Source organism: Canis aureus, chromosome 31, assembly GCF_053574225.1.
Source record: "Canis aureus isolate CA01 chromosome 31, VMU_Caureus_v.1.0, whole genome shotgun sequence".
NCBI lineage: Eukaryota > Metazoa > Chordata > Mammalia > Carnivora > Canidae > Canis > Canis aureus.
The window spans coordinates 41,029,735-41,057,679 of NC_135641.1; the positions used below are offsets into that span (position 1 = coordinate 41,029,735).

At 42.2% G+C, this 27,945-nt stretch overlaps 1 protein-coding gene across 1 annotated transcript in view; it reads left to right on the plus strand.

Annotated features, from left to right (window-relative positions):
* FNDC3B (fibronectin type III domain containing 3B) overlaps positions 1–27,945 on the plus strand; it is a 338,585-nt gene that overhangs the window by 56,964 nt on the left and 253,676 nt on the right. Inside the window, exon 2 of the mRNA XM_077880348.1 lies at positions 15,771–15,909. Within this exon, the coding sequence (XP_077736474.1) occupies positions 15,799–15,909 (111 nt within the window). The 5' untranslated portion in view covers positions 15,771–15,798. The remainder of the gene's footprint in view (positions 1–15,770; positions 15,910–27,945) is intronic.

A 27,945-nucleotide genomic window follows, 5' to 3' on the forward strand; every position in this document is an offset into this window, starting at 1 on the left:
TTAACACTTCTAATAAATCCAGGTATGTGTTAATTGTGATATTCTTTGTTGCTGGACCCAAATTGATAGATTATTCGGGCTGGCAGGGACCTTGATCGTGGAGTTCAGTCCTTTAATTAGAGAAATGAGAAAAACCATCCAGAAGAGTTGCCTTTGCCCAATATCATTAAATTATTTAATGGCCTAAAAATATTACTGTAGGAAACAGCTGTTACCTCCCTTTTGCAGGTTGAGAAACTGGGGCATTGAGAATTTAATGAACACAGTTTTGAAAGAACCAGGTTGTGTTTTTTACATGGTGTTAAGTGGGGAGGAAAGAGAATTAGCAGTAGTTCAGTAGTTTAGTATTGAACTGGCAAAGCCTACTTATTAAGTATTTTTTAGCCACCATTTCGTGGATTTGATGGAGTATATATGTGGTCACCATTATTCCCTCACATATGTGTGCAGAAGTCTTTTTTTTTTTTAAAGATTTTATTTATTTATTTATTTATTTATTTATTTATTTATTTATTTATTTATTTATTTATGATAGAGAGAGAGGCAGACACACAGGCAGAGGGAGAAGCAGGCTCCATGCTGGGAGCCCGATGCAAGACTCGATCCCAGGACTCCAGGATCGTGCCCTGGGCCAAAGGCAGGCGCTAAACCGCTGAGCCATCCAGGGATCCCCCCTCCTTTTTTTTTTTTTTTTTTTTTTTTTTTAAGATTTTCATTATTTGAGAGAGAGCGCCCACACACATGAGCTAGGGGAGGGACAGAGAGGGAGAAGCCAACTCCTTGCTGAGAAGGGAGCCCTACACAGGGCTTGCAAGATCCCAAGACCCTGGGATCATGACCTGAGCTGAATGAAGGCAGACACTTAACCAACTGAGCCACCCAGGCGGCCCCGGAAGTCATTATTGATTGATGTTGACCATGCCTGCTTTTCTGCGAGGAATTAAATAATTATTTTTTCCTCTGCAGTTAAAAAAAAAAATCAATATTTAAGAAAGCATAATTTTCAGTGGAGATAATGAAGTGATTTTTGAAGTTTTGGTATTTTAAATCACATACTCAGTATAAACACTTTTCATAGGCCTTTGCAAAGTAGTAGATGCTTAGAGTATTTTACAGTGTATTTGAGAAAAGGAATATTATGGTTCTGTGAGTTTTTTTTTTTTTAAAACAAAGTGATATCCTGAGAGGTTAGCTAGAAGAATGAAATGGAATGGTTGGCAATTTTCAGTTTCACCCTGGGAAGGACTCTGGCCTGTGGTTATGGACCACACTAGCTTTGCGGACCTGGAAGTGTAGCAGTCAGGGCCTGTGACCATGGCATTCACAGCGGTTCACCGACCTGCTGCCCTGTGAAAGTTGTCCCTGGACAGCCAGAGGTGCTCTCAGCAAAGCCTGCTTCCTGTGTGAGTACCTATTGTGGAGCCTCGGTGGAATGGGAGGTCTGTGAGAAGTGGTTTCCCACCAGCACACAATGCTGCCTCTCCGCAGTGTAAATACACATTCCACTCGGGGTCAGGCTAACAGTGACTGGCCAGGAGGCCCGCCCTCGCAAAGAAAGATATTTTGGAGTTCCATTTATTTATAGTGGCCAGTGGAAAATGAATATGCCCGTTAAATCTATTTTTAAAAATAAAAGGGATGCCTCCTATCGGGTATTGTTTGTTGAATGCAAATCAATTAGCTGTGCCATATTTTAATTTTGCTAATTTGTTGCTCTAGGAGATGAATTTCACAGTCTGGCTGACTTGTCTGTATTTGAAACTTGAATTTCTTGTTTTAAGAGTTCTTTGTAGGCAACAGAAAACTTTTTTTTTTTTTTTTTTTTTTGATTCTTTGATGAAAGATGGAATAGGCTATGGCAAAAGAAAATAAGTTAGTGACCCCAGAAAATACTAGATCAAGTAGTCTGGGTTTAGGATGGGCTCATTGAGCAGTAAGTGAAGGTCTAAAGATTAGAGAGGGTATGATTCTTCCTGGGGAACGGCAACACAGTTTTTTTTTGTCTTTGTTCCTTGGACTTGATTTTTTTTTTTTTTAAACCATTTAAACTTTTATTAATCAAACAAAACTAAACTCAATGCAACTGCTTTGTTCTTGCATCTTATCCGACCATATTCCAGAGAAGCGATTCTTGATGAGGACTTAAGTGAGAATTGTGAATATACAAGTTCTATCAAAAGTGGGATATTGGGGATCCCTGGGTGGCACAGCGGTTTGGCGCCTGCCTTTGGCCCAGGGCGCGATCCTGGAGACCCGGGATCGAATCCCACGTCGGGCTCCTGGTGCATGGAGCCTGCTTCTCCCTCTGCCTGTGTCTCTGCCCCTCTCTCTCTCTCTCTCTGTGTGTGACTATCATAAATAAATAAAAATTATAAAAAAAAAAGTGGGATATTACAATCTCTAATAAAGTTAGGTAAATAAAATTAAAAAGAAAACAAATATTAAACACAGAAAACTCTCCCTTAAATATCAGGGGCCTCCTTTAACAGGCTCCAGTGTAGCTCATTTGCAATCATAAAAAATTCATCAAGATCAATCATTATTGCACAAGCCCCAGAGGAAAACTGAGGAAACTCATGGGTAATTTTCACAGCTCCATTAAAAAGTCCAAGATCAAAATGATGGTTATTTTCTCTAAACTGGACTTAAGATGCACACATCATGGTTGCCTTGGCTGTTATTCTTACAACTATTGCCACAATTCCAGGGATTTCTTTAAGGGACTCTCAACTTAGTGGTCCCATACTTTTCTTCTTCATTGGAAAGAATAACCATTTTTCCAGTAGGATATACCTTTACCAGCCTCCTTGTGAAGCAGACCAGCCGGTCAATGAACTAATAAGCTAGCGTGCTGGTGCTGATGCGTGACCTGGGCATTGGTCCATCAGGTCCTCCATAATTGTGGTGTGAGTTGATCATTTGCTTTGAATGCAGGGCGTGAGTCTGATCAGGGGAGTTTGAATGGGAGTTCCATCTAGTGGACCTGGATTTATTGGAGTCAGGTCCTACCCTCTTCCTGAACTCTAGCTTTGTGGACCGTCCCTGCAGGGGAGGACCTGGCCCTTGACTCCATCTTCTTATCCCTCCAGCCTACTGCTCTTAACTTCCTTCAAGATTTTACCAAATGAATTTGTTTCACCAAAGTGCTTTAAAGAATGTAACATGAAGTCCCAGAGTGATAAATCCATGCTAGAATTTGGATAGCTCTTCATTTGTGTTAATATGTTTCTTGTTCAGACTCTGTCAGGTGAATTGTGGATGTACAGAATATAAAATAAGGACAGCCATCCTGGTCTACTAGACAGTGAATTTAAATTTTCTTCTTTTTACATCTGAGCAGCTTGGTTTGATGCATTGGTTCTCAAAGTGTGGTGTGGGGGATCTTGGGCATTCCTAAGACTCTTTTGTGAGGTTTGTGAGATCCTAACTATTACTAACTCTAAAATGTTATTTGTCTTTTTCCTTCTCTGTTCCTCTGAGTTCTTCAGTCACATTAATAGAATTAATGGTGTGTTTTTCATGCATTTTCAGATGGAGAAGTATGAAAATTTGAGAACACGGCTTTTGTATCAGAGTTGAAATTTAAAATTTTTTTGTTGGAAAAATTTTGAAGTCTGTTAACAGACTCTTCAGATTTAGAATTTGCATGATTTCAGCTTAAAAGTATCTTGCACAGAGCAGAACCTAGATATATATTCATTAAATACATGAATCCTGCCCCTTACATTTTCTTAACAACTTATATTAATTAATGATGTCCTCATTATTCACAGGGTATATTTAGAATATAGGCAAGCACCATACAAACATTTAGGTTCATCCATTTGCATGTAAAACCATGTGTGTACACCAGTCATTACTTTTCATCTGTTAAAACCAGCCTCCTTAATGCTCTGTGGTATGTGACAGGGTTTTTTTTTCCCCCCTTGAAAAGAAATTTTTTTTCCTAAAGAATTCCACATTTCTGTGTTTTTAAAAATGTTAGTTTGAATTAGTAATATGGTTTGCGTGCATTATCTCATATTAAAATTTTATAGTAATGGGCTAATTCTGAAATTGTAAATAGATGTTCTCTTACAGAAATCTTTACACCTGCTAATTTGTTTCTTTGCAAGGTTTGTCATTTCATGTGAATTTTCTGTTTCAGTACATTATAAGGTTTAAGAAACACCTGGTGTTTGCTTTATGTTCAGTCACATTAAGTGAAATACTAAGCTGCTTATATGAATGTCATCAATTGTAGTGATTTTTCAGAAATAACACCCTGCTTATAAATGATTTTCAGTGTATCATATACTGTGCTCTCATTGACACCCACCTCCTTCCCACAGAGGTGAAGAAAAGAATCATATTAAAAAAAAAGAAATTGAACCAGCATCTACGGTTAGTAATGAAATGTCATAATCAGAAATCTTTAAATACGTATTTAAGAATAAGTCAGACATCAATGATTTTAATGGTGCAGATTGTTTTCCTTATAATGTATGTTACATGACATCTTTATCGGTAAACAAAACTGAATTTATAAAACAAGCACGGTTGAATTTTATATGAGCTGATTAAAGAAATAATTTGAGTATTCTCCTGGCTGATCAGAAGTGAAGATTGAGGTGTAGGGGGCATGTTTTGAAGACAAATTCATCTTCTAGAACACTTAAGACTAGAAAAGAGGCCACAGCTGGGAAACCAAATTTAGACACTGGAGCTTATCTCAGATGAAAGGTTTCATAGAGCATGGAGGTCTGTTGACTTTGTGTTGTTTCATCAGAAGTGTCCAGTGTGGATTTACTGAGTATAATGTTTCACTGTATGCTGTTTAACCCCATGCCTGTATTTCTAGAATCCTAGAATTCTAGTTCAGTGCCTGGCATATAGTGGGTGCTCAATAAATATTTGTTGCAACAAATGGATGATAATTTTGTTTAGGTCCTTTTGTTTGATGCTATTTTGGAAGATTTTTTTTTTTTAGATAAAGATTTTATTTATTTATTCATGAGAGACACACACAAAGAGGCAGAGACACAAGCAGAGGGAGAAGCAGGCTCCCTGCGGGGCGGGGGGGCTCCATCCCAGGACCTGGGATCATGACCTGAGCCAAAGGCAGCCGCTAAACCACTGAGCCACCCAGGTGCCCCTAGAAGGTATTTTTCAATTAAGTCCTTTTGAGATATGGAAAATAATGGAATCCTGAGACCCTTTGTAGCAAAGGCCTTGTTCTAACAGCCTCCTCAATAACTCGCTAAGCTGCCTTCCCTTGTGAAAGTAATTTTGCTTTTGTATTTAGTCAGGGCCCATCTCATTAAAAATCACCGAGGAGGATATCCCTTCAGGAGTTTAAAATCAGATTTATGCAGGGGTTTTTTGTTGTTGTTGTTCCTCCCTGATTAAGTTTTAACCACCTAGACTACATGATAATACAGTGAATTTGCTTAACCTTCCTTAAGTTGCTTTAAAAATGTTCTAAAAATTGTTAAAATCTGCATCTGGGTAAGGTTACACACACACACAAAAAACCTCAGAGTTGCCTTTGTGTAGGGGAGCAGCTGACTGGACAGGAGAGAAATGTACTTTCATCAAATGTCTTTGAAAGTTACTTTTTGAATTTTGTATCCTGTGCTTGTTCAATTTAAAAAAGGGGGAAAGGGCAGTCTTGGTGGCGCAGCGGTTTAGCGCCGCCTGCAGCCCGGGGTTTGATCCTGGGGACCCGGGATCGAGTCCCACGTCGGGCTCCCTGCTATATGGAGCCTGCTTCTCCCTCTGTGCCTCTGCCTCTCTCTCGGTGTCTCTATGAATAAATAAAATCTTAAAAAAAAAATAAAATAAAAAATAAAAATAAAAGGGGAAAAAAAGTTGACACTCAGTAGCCTATTAGTTGTAGGTGCACAACACGACTCAACAATGATGTATGTACATTGGGAAACACCATCATTATCTAATTTTTAAGACCTATGAATTCTTCATTGGCTTTTCCAGTTCTGTGTTGATTGTGAGATTCTTGAATATTATAAGCAGCTGGCTAAGAGAGCAATGACTCCTATGGTCGCTTTCTGTTTGAGTCCCCTTGGGCAGAGTACTCACTGGCTGCTGCATCTGGCAAAGGAGAACGCCTCCTACTTCAGGTGAAATCACGAGGCTGGACGAGCGTTAATGTACAGATGCTTCACCCACTGCCCTTGCCCCACCAGGCTGAAGGAAGAGCATTGGTCAGAGCTCCTCTGTCTTCCAGAAAGCAGTCAGTGGTTTGGTGCTTATAACATACATTTCCCCCCAAATAAAAGGTGTTAGGCATGGCTGTTAGATACTCAGTGGTTTCACAAGAGTGAATGTAATTCATGATATGTATCTGAAAACAGAGTAGTAAAGGTACATTTTTTTTTTTTTTTTTTTAAGGAGAATCTAGAAGTTGTGTTAAGGAACCCATATTACAGACGAAGAAACAGACACAGAACCTGTGCAGGAGTACCACAGATGACAGGCAGTGCTGTGAGGGTTCCAGGCAGGTGGTTGTGCCCCAGAGCTGGGTGGGGAGTGAGATTCTGGTCCTGGGGAAGAGAGCATGTCTTTGACTTCCCTCTCATCTCTGTCTACCTTCTCTGGCAGCTGGGAGATAGATGGGTGAGGGTGGGTGGGGCTGTGGGGGTGGGGGGGTAAGGCCTGGAACTGAAGGGGCCTTGAGAAATGACCTTTCCATTCTTGGCCTGTAGTTTTCTAGACTTTCTTCAAAGTTCTGCAGAAAGGGATATAAAGAAATGACTGCACAGTCCAAATGTCATTGAAAATACATATTTTCAGTTATTCTCATCCATGGCTAAAGTATATGAGAAAATTAGCTTAGATATATGTGTAAATAAGGGTTCGTAGCTTTGGAATGTTTCCTTATAGGTGCTAGATTATCATCCTTGGGATGTCGGATTTATTGTGCAGACTGTAGCTAGAGTTGAGGTGTTCTAATAAAAATGTCTAATTACACCTGTAAACTTCTTTAAACATCATTTAAAAACAATGAACAAAGCAAACAAACATTTGGTCAACTGTTGTTGTTGTTGTTGTTGTTTTTGGTAGATGGGCCCTTTTTCCTTTTAGTTAATATTTGCAGAACCAAGTTGTTACTTATATATACATGGATATGGATCTCAGGTCCAGAGATTGTAAATATACATGACATAATTTTTTTTCCCCTTCAGGTTTTAGGTTTCCTTAAAGATTTGGGACATCTTGGGAATTGGGTGCTATGGAAGCAATATTTATGGAGAATTATACAAGTAGTCTCAGATGACTCTAATGTTTACAAATAATCCTTAGATGCATAGACATCTCTCTCCCCGCCCCCACTAAAACAGTGCCTTCTGTATAGTAAATTTGAGTTCGGACATGGCTATGCTTTGCCATTTAAACAAAGCAAATTAAAAGCACACACAAAAAGCATCTAGGTACTCTTGAGGGCAGGGCCTACATTAGATTACTTGGTATCCCTCCTTGTTCCCCAGATCACCATGGACAATTCTTTTTTATTTGTCGCATAAACCATTATATATTCTAATCTGGGGCAGCAGCAACATGGTGGTGTTTTGAATCCAAACTCGATTTCCTAGGATTTCTTTTGTGGATTTAAACGCTGTACCTAAATATCCTGTGTTTATAATTGGATGCAAAAAGCAAGAGTGTTTTTAAGGTTGAGAACTTTTTTAGACAACTGTGATTTAACTTCGCTAATGAACCCATATCAGACAAGAAGACAAATTCCAGACAATTTGTGCCTCAACCGACCAGCTGGGTGCATACCTCCAGGTACTGCTCATGTCTCAAGAGGTTTTTCTGCATGAGCAGTTATCACCACTCCTTCTTTCATTCAAGTGGCAAGCCATGGCAAGAGTCTTTCTTCCACAGCTGTGTGGAACTCAGCTGTAAAATTAGATTTCATTGGCATAAAAACAGTGATTACCATCACTATTTGCTCAATACATTCTTTTTCCAACATTTACTTAGATTCTTCCTCTCTTTTATGCAGAAGGCTCAGGTTCTACTTTTATAAGTAAGAGTAACTATAGGTTTTCAGAGTTTGAGTAAACTTTTCCTAGCTTGAGTTTAATGTGTATTAAGTTGGCAATGGTGTTTGAAACATGGTCTGTTAAGAGCAGAAAGGAACCTTAAAGGCTAATCTCTAATCTTGTCATTTTATAAAAGGAGAAATAAAGTCAAATTCAGAGTAAATGGGCAAACCCTGGATTAAAACTCAGATTTTGCAATACTCAGTCCTGGGGTCGCTCTACTGTAATGCTGTTTACTACAACTCACTAGTCCTTTGAGCTCTTGATTGCAGAGGGGCTGTGAAAAATCTGATAAAATTCTTTAGTCCCTCTCCATGTCCTTTTTTTTTTTTTTTTGAATAATTTGATTTATTAAAAAAAAACAAAAAAAAGAGAGTAGAGTATGTTTGCCTGTACCCAAGCACCTTCCCAGCTCACAGAGTATGGGAGAGGTGAGTGCAAGCAAAAGCACTAAAACCACCCCAGTTTTCTTGTGTCTAGGTTCCTAAATGGCCACAGGCTAACCTGCATGGGCAGAGCTAGGCGCAGGGCACTGGTTTCATGTTGTAGGGAAGGGAAAGAAAAGCTCTGCTCTCATTGTCGTGGGCAAGTGGTTAAAACAGATGTGTGTTGATTGAGCAGATTTTTTCTCAATTTCAGAGGTAAAGATGATTGCACAGTATTTTGTTTGTATCCTTTTCTCCCCCTCAGGTTGCTGTTGGTGTTTCCATAGTTATCATTAGAAAGCTGTTTCTGGTTTTGCTCAGAAGGCCAGAAATGACAGGCATATTCAGTTTCTAGGTCTTGAAATACCAGTCAAGGTATTTTAAACCCAGTGTGGAGCAGTAGGGAAAGAGTTTTTTGAGGAGGAGAATAAAACAGCAAACGATAATGGCGACATTACAGTGGTTGTAGGAATGTGTACAGCTAACTTTTCCTTCTCTCTCCTCCTTTCTCCAACGCCTCTCCCCCGCCCCTTGTCTTTCTAAATCTTGCTCCTAGAGCTTACAAAGGAAGACCACACATTAGGGAGCTGTCAGTCTTCGTGCCTGTTGGCATACGTGCATAAAAGCCATGGCTATGAGAGGAGGTTCAGGAACATAGTTATTGTTTCTTTTTTTCTATGCTCTGTGATTCTCTTGTCAAAATTTGACTTTTCTGCATTTTTATTCCTACAGCTGTGGTGCAAACAAGTGCAAATCAGCTGCACAAACGTTTGTCATAATAAATTTTTATTAGACTTATAAGTTTTATGTTGGGAGCCATTTAGAAACTTGTAATCACTCATAAAGCATTAGCTGCCTAATAGTCACATTGTTTTAAAAGAGAATACAGTAATTTCTCAGTAACCTCTCAAACCCCTGTGCCCCACACATAACCCAGCAAAGCAAAACCCCTGGTTTCTGTGATTGAGAAGTTTGTCCAGTTGTCTTTCTGACTACTGCTGGGGTTTTTTGTTTTGTTTTGTTTTTGCCTTTGCAACAGGAAAAAGGTTTTTCCCCGCTTACTACTATTATATAAATCGCTAGAACCTTTACCTGATACATTTGACAGTTTTCTGAAACCAAGCCCACGATAGCTTCTCGCAATTAGAAATCAATTGGTATTTTTGGTCGAGAAGGAAATTTTCTTGAAGTGTGAATCAATCTTTGATTTTGCTAACGTGCCCATGACGATATTTTTCTCAGGCTGTAGAACCAGCATGCTGCCAGCAAAATGTTCACCTGCTGTTTAGATCATGCAAATGGGATTGGTTCATGTGTATTTTGTTGGAAAACGCACAAACGTTATGGAATCCTGGTTATCTTTGGTATGAATTTTGAAGATGATTAATATTTATTAGATTATTTATTCGTCCAGTCGCTATATAAAAGCTTCCTGTAATCGATGGGTTCCCATCAATTTCCCTTTTGTCAAGGAACCCGTTTGGTTTCGGAAAGTGCATTTTAAACTGCAGAAGGGAAGCAAAAAGTTAACACAGATCAGATGCATTCTTCCTGCATCAGCCTTTTTAGACACTTCCCTGGGATAGTCTAGAAGTCAGTCAAAAACCACATCACAGTGTGCGTAAAGCGAGCTGGGGAGCCTTGCCTCAGTGCTGAGTTGAGATTTAACAGGGAGAGTCCCCTCCTTTGCGTGCAGCTGGGCTGGCCTGTTTGGTTCTGATGGTTATACTTTGTTCCTTTTGGTGTTGTTAAGGTTTCTTTTTCTCTTGTCATCTGAAACTAATTTGGGTACTGTACTGCTAATTCACATCTTGAATTAATGTAAGGAAATTTGGGTCATTGGCCCACGGAGTGAGGGACAGGGACATTTTGTTACTAATTTGAAGGCCAGGTCCAGTGACTTGAAACTCTCCTAGCAGTGATTAGGGCTTTGGTTTTTTCAAGTTAGAAAAGCTTCCTGGTATATAATTGCTTTCTCTGGCCTTTGGAAATGGATCTGCGGTTCTCTCCTGAGAATCAGGTTTTTCATGAATTTGGCCAGTATGTTTCTTGGTATAGGCTCGGGCCAAAATACCATGGAAAACCTTTTTAGACTTGGAGTAGGGGAAGCAAAATACGAGGAAAAAGTAATAAGCCAGTTGCCTAGAGTAATGTAAAAACTGAAGACCTTTTGTAACAGTCTTTTAAAATAAGGTGTTCTTTAAAAGCTTTGGGGCATATTTGGATGGAGTTACATGTCTTAGTAACAGTGAGGATCTGTTCATTTTGTTTCTCAGAGGGCCCAGCCCCCACCCCTGCCTGCCCTTAGCTCGGGATGTCTTCTCTTAATGCTGGGCCTTGCTAGCAGGTAACGGAGATGGCAAAGGACTTGCTCTTGTAGGAGAGGGGGAAGGTAACCACAAGTGCTCACGTGGCGTCCCACCCCTGTCAGTCAAGACTAGAACGGACTGGGCATGAAGCATTTGTGGTTTTAGTGTTCGGATGTGTGGTTAGGGGGAGAGGTGGTGAAGGCCTGTGGTTGTTACCAAATTCTTTGAAATGGAAGTATGGGTATAAAGAACAAAATGAAGAATAGGAGCTCTGTAGGTGGTGGTGGTGGGGAGGATAAAAAAGTTCAGAGAATGAGGGGAAAAAAAGCGTTGTAGTAGGGGTCGTCTATTTTCCATTTTTTAATCCGTGTTAGTTTTACGGCCCATGGTTATTCTTCATGTGTGAAGGCTAGTGGTCTAAAGAAGGGGGTCCTTGCAAGAACTTGGTTGTGTGCGAGGGGGACAATGTGACTGTGGTACAGCCTTGAATAAAATACATGAGTTCTGGGATCCATTTGGCCAGCTCAGATACACATCTGTCTAGAGGAGAAGGAACCCAGACCAGGAAAATAAGGGTCTTGTCAAGGTGGTTTCTCCCGAGACTTTCTGACTATAACAAAAAACAGTCTAGCTCAGTTTTCCAGGGATTACCCATCTGGCCACTCAGCTTCCCTTAGAGCTGATAATCAGCAAATGATCAAGGAAAATGGTTGAAAGCACGTAGGGGAGCTTCAGTGACCCCACAGGCATCATTCCTCTTCCGTGTGTGTACATGACTAGCAATCTGGCTTCTTAGCCCAGGGAAGATGTAAGGCAGCAAATTTAGGATATGGTCCTGAAACGCGAGGGGATGTGGTTTACAGTATTGCTCTAATGAGAAAGGGGGGAAATAAAACAAAAATTACACATAAGATCTCAAAGTAGGGCTGAGTATCTCTGGATGTATCAGGTCTGAATGCTTCCGTAAGTCCTGAACACCTTCACCTTGTGATGTGTACACGGTATTGTCATAAACCATAGCCCCACATCCCTAAGAAAAAAATAAAGTTGTGGCCAGCCTGCTCTATCATGAAGATGTGTCCTTTCCATCCGCAGTCATTACGAATAGAGTACGTTTTGGTCTCCCGAGTTAACCGTCGGCGTAATAGGCCTTCCACGTTTATTGCTTCATCTCTTCCTTCCATTTACAAAGTTGTCAGGTGTCTGGTATGCCTCCTCCAAGCGGTGGGGTTGAGGCACACCTGCTTAACTGGAGGACCTGTACTGTTTGTTTGGGTTACCAGTCAAAACAGTGGAGACTCACTTTTCAGGAGCTGATTGATCGAATGATTGATGCCTAGCAAGCCTTCCTAGCCTTCTGGCTCCACTCAGTCTTTAACTGTCAGTGGTTCGGGAGGTGTGGTTTTCCCAGTTTATGACCTGAGTACTTGACTTGGCACTGGTATTGGGATAACTCTCTGCTTCTCTTCGCCCCGCACCCATCACTGGGAAATGACCAAAAAGATACTAGTATGGATCCTAAGTTTTACGTTTTGCATCCGTGCTTTTCATTCTTTTATAAATCCCCTTCTTGCTTTTTCTCTTGTCCTTTCTTCAATCTGTGGCGCTAAATTGTTTGTATCCCGTGATAATTTTAAAGGCCAACTTGGCAGTTGCCTTGCTAAATAGCGGGCGCTATCTTGCCTCGAGATAACTTACTTTTTTCAATATATCTCTTGCATTCCAGGCAAATTAAACTATTCTATGTGTGTGCACAGAGCCTAGAAATGAGAATTTAGATACTGTCTGCTGCTTTTCTCCTGCCCCCACCCCGGTGAATCTTTGCCTGATATTCCACTTAGGATAAAGTCTGGTTTACCTCTGATAAAACTCTGTAGGGATTAGAAAACAGGCTGTGGATTTTAGCAAGCCGGTGGCCTAGGGAAAAGAGGATCAACAGCTTCGGTTATGGAGAAGTGAGGCTCCGTGCCAGAGTTCAGGGTGGCTTTTATTCACTTTATTCATTCTTCAGTTTCCTCTGTGATTAACAGTGTGGTTGAGTTTAGACATTAGGAGTGTGTGATGTTTATAAATTCTCACTGATTGCTGTCTGGGTGATTGTCATATTATAGTTGGCTTTCTTTTATGTACAGTTCACCCCGTCTTCCCCTCCCGGCCCCCCTCTGGGTCATCTGCAATAACCGCTATAATATCTATGAGGTAGATAATCCATTGTAGTGGGGGGGAAAAAGGATTCAGGCATCTTTTTTTCTTTATAGAATAGCTGCATTACCCAAAGTTGCCTGTACAGTTTTCAAAAGCAAATATAATAGTTATCTCCTTTTTGCCAGTGGGCGTGGTTTCTCTGGGTGTTTTCGTGACTCTGTGTGAGTCTCCCCTCCTCTCCCATCCTACATCTATAGGACCTTTCTAAGCCTCATGAGGTTCTATCCCCTTAAGCCCCCAGTTGGCAGAGCCTGGAGTTTAACTCCATAATTTGGACCTGACATCTGTGCTTGAGAGCGTTCTGTTAATAGCAAGTGCCATTGTTTAACTTGGCACCCACCAGAAGTTTTCTTAAATTGGAATTGTCACCATTAGATACGTTGGCTTTGAGATGGTCTTTGGTATTAGGGACAGGAGACCAGGAACGCCTGAATTTTGTTTCAGATTACAACTGTCTCCTGCCACCCGGTACCTGCAGTTATCCCCAAGAGGCAGTGAGAACTAGGAATACAATAACACTGGCTAATAGGATCGGAGTCTCAAGCCCCAGTACTGCAAAATCCGGCAGCTGGGTTGGACCCCATGGAGCATAAGGAGCTACACCCCAAAGTAGGTCCTGAACTGAGGACCTCAGTCCTGTGTGGTTTGGGTGGATTGGGGGGGTGGGGATCATTATTTGCTATTCTCTGGCCTAATGGAAGCTCTGAGAGGCTCAAAATACGTGGGGGCAGGCCCTGAAGTCTGTTTGCTCCCGCTGCCTCTTGGGGTGAGAAAAAGAGAAGCGGGTTCCATCCCTGCACTTGTCCCTGAGATGACCGGGGCTGCTCATGTGGCAAAGGGCTTTGGCCCAGCTCTAGCAGGGAAGGGAGGGAAGTCCGAGCCATAACCCGCACCACAGCCTCACCAGCAGATGCCTTAGAACTGCTCCTGGGAGGAGTCGGGGGGGGGGAGAGTGCTACTTCACCCCGGGGGCTTTATACTCAGACCCTGATGTAAATTACTGCCCTGTTTATCCAACCTGCAGTTTGGAAGAAGCATGAAATAAAACATTCCACTTAAGAAACAAGCCTGTGTAGCATCAGCAGTCTGGGGAAAGTAGCTGTCCTGTCCTCATGCACTAGGAGGATTAAGTATATTAGGAATAAAATTGAAATAGACATCAGTTCTCCCTTATTTGACCTACTCAGTCAAACAGTGATGTCATGATAGTGTCAATGGAATTATCTTCGTTAATTTTATTGTGTAAGAATCTGTTTCCTTCATCAGGATAAACTATTGGGCTTTGGGTTTTGTACTTTTTATTTGCTTAGGAACTGAGTAATTGCCTCATAAAACAGCATGATGGTACTATTAACACTGAATTATAAGACCTGTTATTATAGAATGTGCTTTCCTAGTTGGGACAAGACTTCGTTGTTTGGTGCTTAAAATAATTAGTTTCTCCAAATGGGGTTATAATGAATAGTGTAAAATTTTACCTTTTTAAAATAAAAAACTTTACAATCTCTTGGGTGGCTTTTATGCATCATTTGATACTTCCAGGGAAGGAGTTTCTTTTGGGTGGGATTGCAGGAGAGGGAAGTATATTTAATGTTCAGAATGGAGGGGTTTAAGAATGAGAAAAAATGTTTTCTGTCACGTGTCTGAGACAAATTTGAGACCATCATTAAATGATTTGTCCCACTGTTTTTGCCTGATTTGGATATTGAGTATTGAAGGATTCATTGATAAGATACCCTCGAATTTGATATTGGGGGGAGGGTCTTCATTATGAATGATGAATATATATGTGTATTTATTTCTGTATGGATTTAAAATGTGTCTTTGTTTACTCTTCTTTGCACGTGATATTAAACTTTTTGTGCCCTAAGTTCTTAGGCATAAGTGAAGGGTTATATAAGTACTTCTTGAAGAACAAGTTATAATTCTAAATAGGAATTTGTCATTTTCCCCACTGTTGAATTGGAAAGCTAGTTATTGGTAGCAAGTACCATTTTGAAATAAGACTGGGGTTTGTGCTGTTTTGAGTATTTATATGAAAATCATTCTGCGGAGGCAAGGTGGTCTACCTGAAAGCCTCAGCCTTCCTCCGCACCAGGCCCGTGGGCTCTCTCTGAGATACAAGGAGGTTCAAGAGCTGCACGGTGATAAATGTATAAATGCACAGCAGGTGCATTCAATTCAAGGAAATGACGAGGGCAGAGAGAATTAGAACATGATTAATTACCAAATTAGTGACAAGGTCAGAAATTGCAACAATTGCAGTCCAACCTTTGTTAACTTACTTGGATTAACTGCTTATGAACAGTGTTTTGATCCTAATGAAAGGGAACACCTGTTTTTATAGGCCATCCTCTTTGGCCTTATTTTCTGTAATTAAAGGTAATGATACCACCAGTTTTTGTTTGACACTTGACCCCCTCACAGTATTTTCTCATTTTAGCCCCAGAAAGATCCCTGGGGTAGGGTAGTTACTATTATTCATACGTTTAAAAAATTTTTATAACAATGATCAAGTCTAGGTCCGGGAGGTTATGTTCACACGGCTGCTTGGAGACTGGAGTCGGTGGTTTAGTCCAAGCTGTTTCCCTGCTTTTGCTTGATTTCCACTCCCCCCCCACCCCCACGCCTGCCTCAGACCTGGCATAATAATGCAGCACTATGGGATTAGGATAATTTGATTTTCAGCTGACTTCGTGATGGTGCACTGAAGTTGCTGATGTTCTTATAAGTGACTTTTGGGGGTCCTGAGTCCTTTCTAAGAAATGGCGGTTCTTTTGCAGGAAGCCAGTTGAGGGAAATTCTCCATGAATGTACGTCACAATGATGATGACCGACCAGATCCCACTGGAACTGCCACCATTGCTGAACGGAGAAGTAGCCATGATGCCTCACTTGGTGAATGGAGACGCAGCCCAGCAGGTGGGTGTGGGAAGAGGGAGATATAGGTCAAACTGTGCAAGTGGAAAACACTAACCCAGGCATCGTTTTAGCTTGCGATTCAGGGATCTGTGATGGTGAACATTAATAGTTCCAGAGGTAAGCGTTTTCGTTGTAGAATTACTAGATGATTTTTAAAAATATCCAATTGCAGTTTTTGTTAACAGGAAATCTTGCCTCATTCAGTTGATACTACTGTTGAAGCATCAAAAAAAAGTCTGATTTTTTTTTTTTTTTTTTGATGGATCATTTTGACAATGTGTACAAATCTTTGGAATACAAGGACTGTGTATTCGTGTCCTCTGTTGTACTTGACTGGTTGGCCCGGTTGGCCAGAGCAGGACACTCAGCAGGTGAGTCAGGTTTTGATCTCACACCGGGGCTGACCGACCTCGGCAAGATGCCCAGGCCCACAGGGACCCCTGCCTGGCCCCTCGAGCGGTGCTGCCAAACGTAGAGCCCACTGCTCACAAAGGGACAGTACTTATTTTCTGTAAAACTTGTTTGTCAGTATTACTGAATGTCCCAAAATAGAAAAGAGATTTCGGAACTCATTTATATAGCACTTGGGAAGAAGTTTAAGTGGTAAGTAAAGCTTTAAAAAAAAGATTACTAGATGAACTGTTCTGATAACAGATTTTTTTTCTTGACTACGAAAACTGGGTTTGCTCCATTTTACACCACACAGATATCCTTTGTCTCTGTGAAGTTCCTTAGGAGCATGAAAGTAAAAGTCTGTCTTATGCAAAGTAAAATTGGGAACAATGGCTTGAGAAATATTTACCCAAACTGGATCAGTAATTCAAATAAATTAATCAGCCATTCACCTGATATCCGTATGTGCTTGCTTTTCCTCCCCACACTCTATCCTGGTACCTGAACACCCTGTATCCACTGTCGTACAGTCATACTTTGTGTCTCTATTGGGTCTTACTTTGCTGCCTGACTTATTTATATTACTTTCTTCTGCTTTAGACCATGAACCTCTCAAGAACAAAGAATATCTAATAGGTGCTCAGTAAATGTTTGCCGGTGGAACGCATGTCGCCCCTTCTTACCACGGATACAGTCATCTCCCTTCCTGACTCTTTAATCTCTCTCTGGGTCTTTTCCACCAGACGTACTATAGTATCTTTTACCTCAAACCCACAAACAACTATGCCTTTCCATCACCCAACAGAACAAGATGCTCTCCCCTGACTCTGCATCCCTGTGTAGTTACCACTTCCTGTCCCTGCCCCCCTTACCCTGGGTGTTCTCTGAGTAGAGCCTCTGCTTCCTCAGCTCCATTGCGCATCAAACCCAGAGTCTTCCCTTGCATCTTGTCGTCTTCCTCTCTCGAGCCTGTCAGCAAGGCCTGTTGGCTTTGTCTCAGGAGCATTTGCTGAAGCCATAATTTGCCACGTCTACTTCATTTGCGCTGCTGCTGCTGGACTCCCAGGCCGGCATCTCTCACCAGGGTTGGACAGTCCTTCTCACTGGTCTCTTCTGCTTCTACTTTTGCCAGCAGAAGATATTTGCCATACAGAGGTCGTTTGAGAGAGTTTCCAAAAATATCCACATCAAGGGCACCTGGGTGGCTCAGGAGCATCCGACTCTTGGTTTTGGCTCAGGTCATGAGATCCAACCCCGCTTTGGGCTCTGCACTCAGTGAGGAGTCTGCTTGAGATTCTCTCTCCTTCTGCCACTCCCCCTGCTTGCACATGTACACACACTTGCTCTCTTTCTCGCTCTCTTTTTCAAACAAATACGTAAATAAAATCTTGAAAAACACCCACATCATGTCAGTGCCCCACTCAGAGCTGTCCTGTCACACCTGGAGTAACATCCAAGTGCAGGGCGGTGGCTGTCAGCCTTCTGGGTTTAGCCCTTGCCCCTTCATCATTCTCCCTGTGCTCTGCTCCCAGGAAGATCTCCAAAGTGCCATGAATAGTTTAAAGTGCAGCGTCTGGTCTCCCTTTTCACTAACCAAAAGGAGAAAAAACCCAAGGTATTCAGATGTGACTCAACTTGGAAAGCATCGTGGGACTCCGCTCAATCACCTAATTCCTGTTTGCATATGTACTTGGAGCCCTGAGACCACCTGTCCATATTTTTTTAAAAAATATTTTATTTATTTATTCATAGAGACAGAGAGAGAGGCAGAGACACAGGCAGAGGGAGAAGCAGGCTCCATGCAGGGAGCCTGACGTGGCACTCGATCCCGGGTCTCCAGGATCACACTCCAGGCTGCAGGCAGCGCTAAACTGCTGTACCACAGGGGCTGCCCACCTGTTCATATTCTTGCGCTCTATTTCTGTGTTTTGATGGTTTCTTCCTCATTGCTATAATTTGGTATGCACAGAACACCCTTTTGTAGTTTGTGATCTCCAGCAGCCTTAGAGTTTTCTAATTCTCTCTTCAGAAGTAAACTTTCTTGCACCTACAAATGACCAAAATCTGAAAAGACTATGGACATCTTCAGGCCATGCAGCATGTCACTGCTCTCCGTGTCTACCTCAGCTCTAAGTAGAAGCTGCTTAATAATCTTAGTTAATAAAATCACATTTTTATATTTTATTTAGGAAGCAGTCTTTAAAGCCTGGAATGAGAAAAGCTGCTCATTTGTTTTATACACCATTGAATCTCAAACTTCTCAAACTGGCGCTATGTGTATTCTAAAAATCTCACTGGGGGGGCACTTGGGTGGCTCTGGTTGAGCGTCTGCCTTCAGCTCAGGGCATGACCCCGGGGTTCTGAGATCGAGTCCCACATCGGGCTCCCTACAGGGAGCCTGCTTCTCCCTCTGCCTGTGTCTCTCTGCCTCTTTTCTCTGTGTCTCTCATGAATAAATAAATAATTAAGAATTAAAAATTCTCATTGAAGGGAAATATTTGTCTTTCTAATCAGGTATGATTGTTCTAACAGCATGAACATTTATAGGTTAAGTTCCTCTTATTGGGACACAGTTGTTAAGTGGGCAGAGTGGTTTGAAAATAGCCATCTTAGCAGGGTCAACCCAAGATTTATCCTGCCTTGAGTTTGCCTCTATGTCCTTGTGCCTCGGCCTGGGCAGCAGCCTCTGTGCCTGACATTTTTCTTCTCTCCCCCTCCTCCCCCCCGGGGCTCCATCTGGGTCTCCCTCATTTCCTCTGCTCTTTCTTTTGGGCTCTAACATTTAGCTTTGACCTCGTATAGCAGTATCCTCGGGGGCCTTGTGTGGAACCTGGGCTAAGATGAAGGGGAAGACAGACCCAAGGAGCAAGCAAAACCAAAATCCATGGGAAAATACCGGAGAGGAGGTTGGGAGAGAGGAGGCATGGGGGGTTAACCAAAAAGAACAAAGGCCAAAGGTCCAAAAGTCTGCATGAGTTTTGAGTACTTGCCTGAGACACTTGTTGGTATTTGCTGCCTCCTCTTAAGGGCCCGTGTGGTGTGATGCTCAGGGGATCTGTGTTCAAGGATCAGGACTCCTCAGAGAATGTGAGCTCTCCAAATGTTTTCTGTTTTCTGTTTTTTTTAATTACTTTTCTGAGCATACTCTCAAGATTTTATTGTCTTCATAATATAACAAAATAGAAGCTTAGAACTAGATCTCTTGGCCCTTTCTCTTCTCATCTCCTCCCAGTTCAAAAGGCTTCATCTCTTTTAATTTTTATTTTTAACCAATCTCTAAACCCAATTTGGGGCTCAAGCTTATAACCCCGAGATCAAGAGCAGCATGCTCTACTGACTGAGCCAGCCAGCTGCCTCAGTTTGCGTCACTCGATAGCTGGCATTCTCTTAGTTCTGAAGTTGGGCCCAACACATCCAAGCCTAGCACAATCTTCTCTGTAGTTTTATCCTTTTTGCAGAAAATCGGCATAGTTGGCCCACCAGAGCCACTGTGCTTCCTCTCCTAATGCCACTTTCGCTTGGGCATAAAGCGATCTTTGCCTTTTTTGTACTGTGCCATTTTGTGAGATTGGTGCCTGCCACCCTTCTTGCACAAAGCCTGGTGGGTTTTAGGACGTTCACCATGTTTGCAAGAGCACTATTGGCATGGAGAGCTCTACTCATGCTTTGAGGCTTTCACTGTGCTGTGCATCGGAGGCGTTCATTACCTTTGCATCTCAACCAGGACCTGTGGAGACACAGGGTTGACCTCAATGAGGGACAACGCAGGCCCTGCCTGGCACACCCTTGTGGGGTGGGGTGACATTTTAAGGGAGGGTCTGCACTTGAACCACCTGTTGGATAATACCATCACAGAGAGCTGCCCACTGGCCACGGAACTATGCCTCTACATGTGTCAGGAGTATATATGGCGAAGCTTACCTTGTGTGTGTTTACAGCATCCTTAATACTTTGCAGCTGTGCAGAGGACATTCTAAACATTTCCGTATATGCAAAAGAACCACCACAGTCATGAGAAAGCTCTCCAGTCCCCCACAGGCCACCGCCTCCTCCCGATTTTTGTCCTGATGGTTTCTGGATTTAGTTAGTACAAGTTCTTGCCAAGATATGCTGCTCTGTTCTGGCCCTCTAAATAAGAGACTGTTAATTTTCATTATCCAGAGTCATGTTAAGTTCGAAACTTTGGTTGGTCATTTTATAGGGGTAACAGTGAAAGGATGATTCTTTCCTTAACATGAAAAGTCATCCTCATTATGAATGAAGATTAAGAATATATATATTATCAGCTAAATGAATAAGAACAATAGTGAACACAGTGTGGACAGAAGCAACTCAGCAGCTTTGCTTATTTAACAGCTTTATTGAGATATCCTCCACATGCCATGTAATTCACTTATTTTTAAAGTATACAATCCAATGGAATTTGCTATATGGTTGTGCAACCATGACCACAATTTTAGAACCTTCTAATCATGATAAAAAGAAACTCTGGTGCTGTCGCTTCCCAGTTCTTCCTTCCCCATACTCCTAGGCAACCACTAATCGACTCTCTCTCTGTAGGTCTTTTGCCCAATCTGGACATTTCATATAAATGAAATCCTGCAACATGGGGTCTTTTGTGTCTGGCTTTTTTGACCTAGCGTAGTGTTTTCAAGGTTCATCCATGTAATGGCATGATCACTACATTAAACCCTTTTTACTGGCAAGTGAAACTCTGTCACATGGGCGTATCACTTTGTTTATCCATTCATCAGTTGATGGACATTTGGGTTGTTTTCGCTCTGGCTTTTATGAATAATGCTGCTGTGAACCTTTGTGTGCAAATTTTTGTGTGGATTTATATTTTCATTTCTCTTGGATATCTAACGAGGAGTGAAATGGAGCAGCTGTATTTTGAATTATTGTTTTCTAAATAAAGTACCTCTGCTCCTCTCACTATAATTTCTCCTACCTCTGAATAGATCAGTGTAGCTAAATAAAGTTTTGCTTCCCTTCATATGCCTGACAATGTACTATGCTTGCCAGGTTTCCTGACCTGAGGTTTTGTGTATAGCTATATAAACCATAGTGAATGCCCATCAGCAATCAGAATATTGGTGTCTACATTTTCAGAACCTATGGTACATAAATTTAACTGTCTTTGGTTTTAGAGGTTTAAACAAAATAAAATAAAAAAATAAAAAGGTAACTGCTAGTTTGAAGAATGAAAAGAAAGAATAAATATCAGCCCAATTTCCAACTTTTTTCTATTGGTTTTGTATTTTATTTTTTTATTTAAAGATTAGAGAGAGAGAGAGCACACGTGAGCACACAAGTCAGGGGGGAGGGGCAGAGGGCAAGAAACTCAGACTCTGTGCTGGGCAGGGAACCTGATGCAGGGCTCTCCATCCCGCGACCCTGAGATCATGACCTGAGCTGAAATCAGGAGTTGGATGCTTAACTGATTGACTCACCCAGGTGTTCTTCTCTTGGTTTTAGGATTTTAATAATCTCTGAAGAAGAATTACAACAGTCACCAGTGTTTAAGTAAGGAAACCATTAAGTTAAGGACAGAAGTGTTAATGTAGACTTTACTGATTTGCTTATTTAATATGGGATAGTTATACCCTCCTGGAGGGTGGTACGTCTGCCACTTTATATTCTTGTACTGTTGGGGACTCTTCTCCTATGTATGTTCATTAGGGGACCAGTGGGGTAGGGAGAGTCAGATGCCTCTCCGTCCTACTGTTCTTAGAGGGCAACTAGCACATGTTTTGTCATATTTCTTACGTCGTCTTCATTTTTTTTTACCCTTTTAAGCTTGCAGGTATTAATTGCCAAATGAGTGTTCCTACTCCCTCTTCTTCAGGAAGTAGATCTCCTTAAATGTAAACAGAAAACTTGTTTCTCCCAGCAGTTCAGGGTGACGTGCGAACAGGCTTGCCCTGGAAGCCAGAAGGTTAAAGTACCTCAGCCGTGTCCACAGTTCTCTTGACTTTGTCCCTGCCTTTTTATCAGCATTGAGCATGTCATATTATCAAGAGTTGAGGTTTTTTTTTTTCCTCCTCCTTTTGTTTCTTTCCGAACGCCTCTGTTTCTCCTAGATGGAATACACGGCCAGAGATTTCCTGGAGCATTCTTTTGAGTACACGTTTCCAGACAGCACATTAAACATATTAAAACTTTCCACATTCAGATGGTGCTCGTCATCGGCGTGTCTTTGACATCAAATGTGCTCCTCCTCCTAATCCAGTGACTTTTTCTCTTCGGGTTGATATCTTCTTAATAACTTTTTCTTGATGGCTCCCGTCTTGCATTCAGGAGTTCAAATCCTCTCACCACGCAGGTTTACTCTTTAAATATCCCTATAGCCACCGTGTCAGGGAGACCCAGAAGGCATTTTACAATCCGTATAGCGTAGACCAATGAATAAACAGTTCTTGGGAAGTTTGCCCAGAAGAAGAGAGATATTCAGATGAGAATGGGACTGGCAGTTAAAATAGAGGCTGTAGCTGTTATTGCTGAACATTATGTAATGGCTCCTTTTATGATAGACTCCTATTCAGAGGCTGGAGTTTGGGTTGAAAATGGAAAGAGGTTGGTCAGGTGTTGGGTTTGGCAAGCTCAGCGTGGGGAGGCTTGGTCTTTGGGCAGACTCTTTAGCATCAAGACGTATGAGAAGCATGTGGTTTGTGCCAGTGTTGTAAGAAAATGGTCATCGCAAACTGCCATCCACCTGCTGTCTGCCACTCACGCTCATAAAGGCCTCAGGTGCCCAGATGCTGTCATCTTCTTGTCTTCAAGGTTTGGGATGGAAAGGAGCGAGAGGGCAGGATTTACAACTGAATTTCAGGAGGCACTGGGTAATAGATTTGCTCATTTTCTTTTTTATTTATTTATTTTTTTAAGATTTTATGTATTTGAGAGAGCATGAGCAGCCGGGAGCCACAGATGGAGAGGGAAAAACAGATTCCCCGCTGAGCAGGGAGCCTGATGTGGGACTCAGTCCCAGGACCCTGGGATCGTGACCTGAGCCGCAGCAGACACCTAACCCACTGAGCCACCCAGGAGCCCGATTTGTTCATTTTAATGAGTATTTGTCAAATGTCTTGCATGCAGGCGCTGTATTAGGTGCTGCTGGGTGTTGGCAACGCGAAGATAAATAAGACAACTGTTCTCACCCTGAAGGAATGAGCAGCCGAGTTGGGGAGCAAAACAGTGGCTTGCCAAAATACAAAGGCTGAACGTACACATACGTAGAGCCCCAGGAGAAGTGCTTGGATTGCAGGATGTGCCTTGGCCTGGGAGCACACGGGAGGGGAACCGGCGGGCGGGGGCCCAGGCCGGGTTGGGAGCGTCTGTGGGGAGGCTGAGCCTGGACAGGCACCTCACTTGCAGCCAAGTCTAGGGCTGTGGCTCAGCTCTGCGGATCATGTGACCGGTTTCTGTTTTACGAAGTGGGAGTGCTGTGTAGGGATAGCAGGCTCAGCGCAGAGCTCGTGTGAGTAGCACCCCAGACAGGCCGTGTCTGCACATTCTACCCTCTGTTCTCTGAACTTTGGCTGTTCAGCTGTCATCATCTTTTTTTTTTTTTTTTTTAAGATTTTATTTATTTATTCCTGAAAGACAGAGAGAGAGAGAGAGAGAGAGAGAGAGGCAGAGACATAGGCAGAGGGAGAAGCAGGCTCCATGCGGGGAGCCCGACGTGGGACTCAGTCCCAGGACCCCAGGATCGTGATCTGAGCCAAAGGCAGATGCTCAACATTGAGCCACCCAGGCTTCCCTTCTTAATGAAACTTTTTGTCCTGGATGCATCCAGCGTGGCTGTCCACCCCTCGAGGTCTGTCTGTCCCTCAGGGCTGCCGATCCCATAGAGATGCCGATTGCAAGCACCCCTCAACCAGAGCTCCTGGCCAGCATCACAGACAAGCCGCCTCTGCTGCTGAGGGGCTGCTTCTAACTGGAAATAAAAAGGTGTGAGTTTATCTAGGCCTGTGGACTGAGCTTACAGTACTCTCTGCCTGAGGTTTGCCAATTCCGCTCACTACAAAGGCTTCTGAAAAGTCATAGCCTCCGCATAATCTCTGTCTCATGAAGGAAAATGTTGATGCCATATTATCAGGGGGTGTTGTTATATGTGGCACCCACAATAATTACAACGTATGACATATAATTATGACAGCTCTGAGCTGTCTGGGTTGAGAGACACTTCAGAATTTAATTAGCCAAAGGCAGTAATAATACGAGACAAACTCTAGTCTGTAGCCTTCAAATGGTAGAAATTGAGCCGCCTTCAAAAAGGAGAGGATTAAGGAAAAACACTGGCATGGCAAAGTTGCGCTGCAAAATAACGGCAATTTTAAACTCTCCCGTGGTCTTAACATTATGATTGTTTTGAGCTAGACGGTCTTTCGCGCTGTGAACTCCAGGAGTAGGCACTGCGTCTCTTTTTCATGCTCTGCTTGGCGTCTGAGGTGGCGTTGGGTCAGTCCCCCAGAACGAGTGAAGGATGGCTGAAATGAGCAGTTAATTCATCTAAACCAGGCCTTGAAAACTGGCCACCTGTTGCATTTGTCACACAGGCCTTGTCCTCCTCCCCACCTCTGTACAGTTGATACAATTATGAAGAGAGATAATCAGGTGGTGGTACAAAGAGACTGGAAGCTTTACATAAAATTCTGGATATTTCTGTTAATCTGGAAAACCCAGCAGCTCCAGTAACACCGGGCTGGTCTGCCCGCGTGGCAACAGTTGATTGGCAAAGAGTGGCAGCTGCCCAGGCTAGACAGGAGCTGTACTCCGACCACTTCACTCAGCTTCTGCACTTGCCTGTGCAAGTGGCTGTCTGAGTTTGGCACCTGGAAACTGGTAACATTTTATCTTTGAAATCGAATTTTGTGGGGCGCCTGGGTGGCTCAGTCGGTTAAGCGTCTGCCTTCGGCTCAGGTCATGACCCTGGAGTCCTGGGATCGAGCCCCACATCCAGCTCCCTGCTCAGTGGGGAGTCTGCTTCTCTCTTTTCCCCTCACCTCTACTTGTGACCTTTTTCTCTCTTTCTCTCAAATAAAGAAAATCTTAAAAAAACAAAACAAAACAAAACTGCATTTTGTGCTCACTCTTCTCGTGTTTTATTTAGAGCAAAAATGTTTGGTTTTTCAGGCATGCTCATTTGTGTCTCATACTTAGGATTTTAAGCTTCTTAGTTTTCTACTTGTGGCTTGTGAAATGAACTGGTGTGGGCTCTGGTTCATCTGGCTTTAGTTGGGAGGGTTTCAATTATACGTCTTACAAGTTAGGGCCCATGTATTGTTTCTTTTGGCCTCTGCTTTTTAGTGAACAGAATTTGAGCCCCCATTCGGTGCCACATTGAGCACTCACTAAAGCTTAGGAAAGGCAGGAGGCGCCTTGCTTTTGCTGTTTACAGACTAGTTGGGGGACATTAAACACAGATGCAAGCTATCAGCGTTCCAAGGGCAGAGATGCAAATACTTGTGTTTATGATCTCGTTTTAGAGGCTCCGAGAATTGAGAATTCCTTAAATACTTCCTGAAACAGATTTTTTTTTTTAAAAGCAGACTTTCCCTGGTGTTACCTAGATGAGGCATTTAATACCATTTGTATCTCAATTTTCTCTTTAGAGTAAGATGAACTGTGATGGTTTCCCAGCCTCTAAGGTCTGTTTACTTTTGATGTGTATTTGTCCTGTTAAAATGTGATGTGACTTGCTGGATCTCCTAGCGCAGTAAAAATAATAGACACAGAGGAAGGAAAGATGGGACAGTTCTCCATCTACATGTGTTAAGACATATATGTTTGCATACAAGCGTTTTCACATTGGTAGTCTTTTCTCTATTTTTGTTCAAATGATTGATTTTAAAAATAAGCTTATATAGAAATGATACATGTTCCACTCCAAACAAGACAATAGTGTGCAAACTGTATAAAATTAGTAAGATGAATCTTTAAGTTCAAAATGCCTGTGTGTAAAGTAAGCAGCCTGCTGAGGAGCCAGCTGCTGGAGCAACAGTATTTTATCAAGGTAATTCTGGGTTTAGCTGCCTTCAGAGTACATTTATTTCCCCGTTTAAATTGGGATTGGCCAGAACTAGGTGCCTCTTAGTAATTTTCCAGTCAGCTCTACCTTGAGAATAAATTGAAGCTGAGCTCTAGTGGGCCTCCAGAAAAAAGCGGAATTCACGGGCCACTTTAGCGTTAATTCCTATGTCGGTGTTGCTTCTCAGCCCTGGGCCTTTTTCCTTAATAGGAGACCATCAGATCAGATCATTGCTGAGAGGGAATGTGTTTTATGGGCAGCAGGTGTGTTTAGCACGATCATTAATTAGAATAATTTGACCCTGCCTCTCCTAGATCCACTCTTTATTGCCCATTCCTTACCCCTTTGCGGTAGAGTAGGTTTGCATTTGGATAAAATGGACAGCCTGCATTTAGAAAATTACTTCATTAAAGGTTTCTGCTTGGCAAATAATTGGGCAGTTAAATGGAGACAGCACAGAGCTGGAGCTAACTGTTCTAGCTTTGGGGACAGGTTGACTAGAAAGTGTGTATCAGTAAAGCTGCCATCGGGGTTCCATTCCTATTGTTTTCAAGAAATGGAAATTAAATTATGTGAGCCAGATCTTAGATTTGGAGAGAAATGGACTTGTGCTTGTTACCTGGTTATGTTTCATGACTTAAGTTTTTAAGAGGTGTAGAGATGTTCTTGCGTTTTCTAAGGATTAGAAAAATTCAGCATTGACTGAAATGTATTACTACTTCAGACAAGTTTCTTTGGTCTTTGTATTGGATTGTTTTAGTTCTTGGGAGAATGAAACCTTGACAGACTGAATCGTGTGCTTCGTTTAGTGATGTGGTTTGGTAGCTGAATTGGTCAGAGTTGTGCACCTCATACATCTTTTCTGAGTTTACCACTTTTTTCCCCAAGATTTTATTTATTTATTGTAGAGAGAGAGAGCGCGCAAGCACGTAAGCTGGCAGAGGAGCAGAGGGAGAGGAGAAGCAGGCTCCCCTCTGAGCAGGGAGCCGAAGCGGGGCTTGATCCCAGGACCCTGGGATCATGGCCTGAGCCAAAGGCAGGCAGACGTTCAACCAACTGAGCTACCCAGGTGCCCCTGACATCACCATTTTAATGTTTATTTTGTATTGTCAGAATGGGTCTGTTTAAGACCCATCTTATTACCTTGTACAAAGTCCATATAAAAAGCGTCCTCAAAAAAATGGCTATTTTTAATGTATTTGGTGACTTTAATCATGACTGAAAATAAAAGTAATATAAATATGAATATAATATGAATTATGAAGGAATAGCATCCATATTTTTCTTTTAGGGATTGTGAAGGGAAATTGGACCTTAGGCTTTATATACCCTGTCTGTGAATAATGCCTGTCTTAAAGACCCGGGGAGTCCATTGAAGGTAGAGTTGGGTGATGGAGGACATTATCCCTTAATAGATGAGTGTTCACAACTAGTTTACTTTTCAAGAGCCCCCATTGTCTCATTTTTAAAGTGTTTTTTCTCAGGGTCAGGCGCTGAAGAGTTTTCCCCTTTTTTTTTTTTTTTTTTTTTTTTTTTAATCAACTGCCTCTGCACATCCTGCTTCTTCAAGCGGCCTTGGAACTTAACAGAGCCTCCCATAAGGAGCCTTG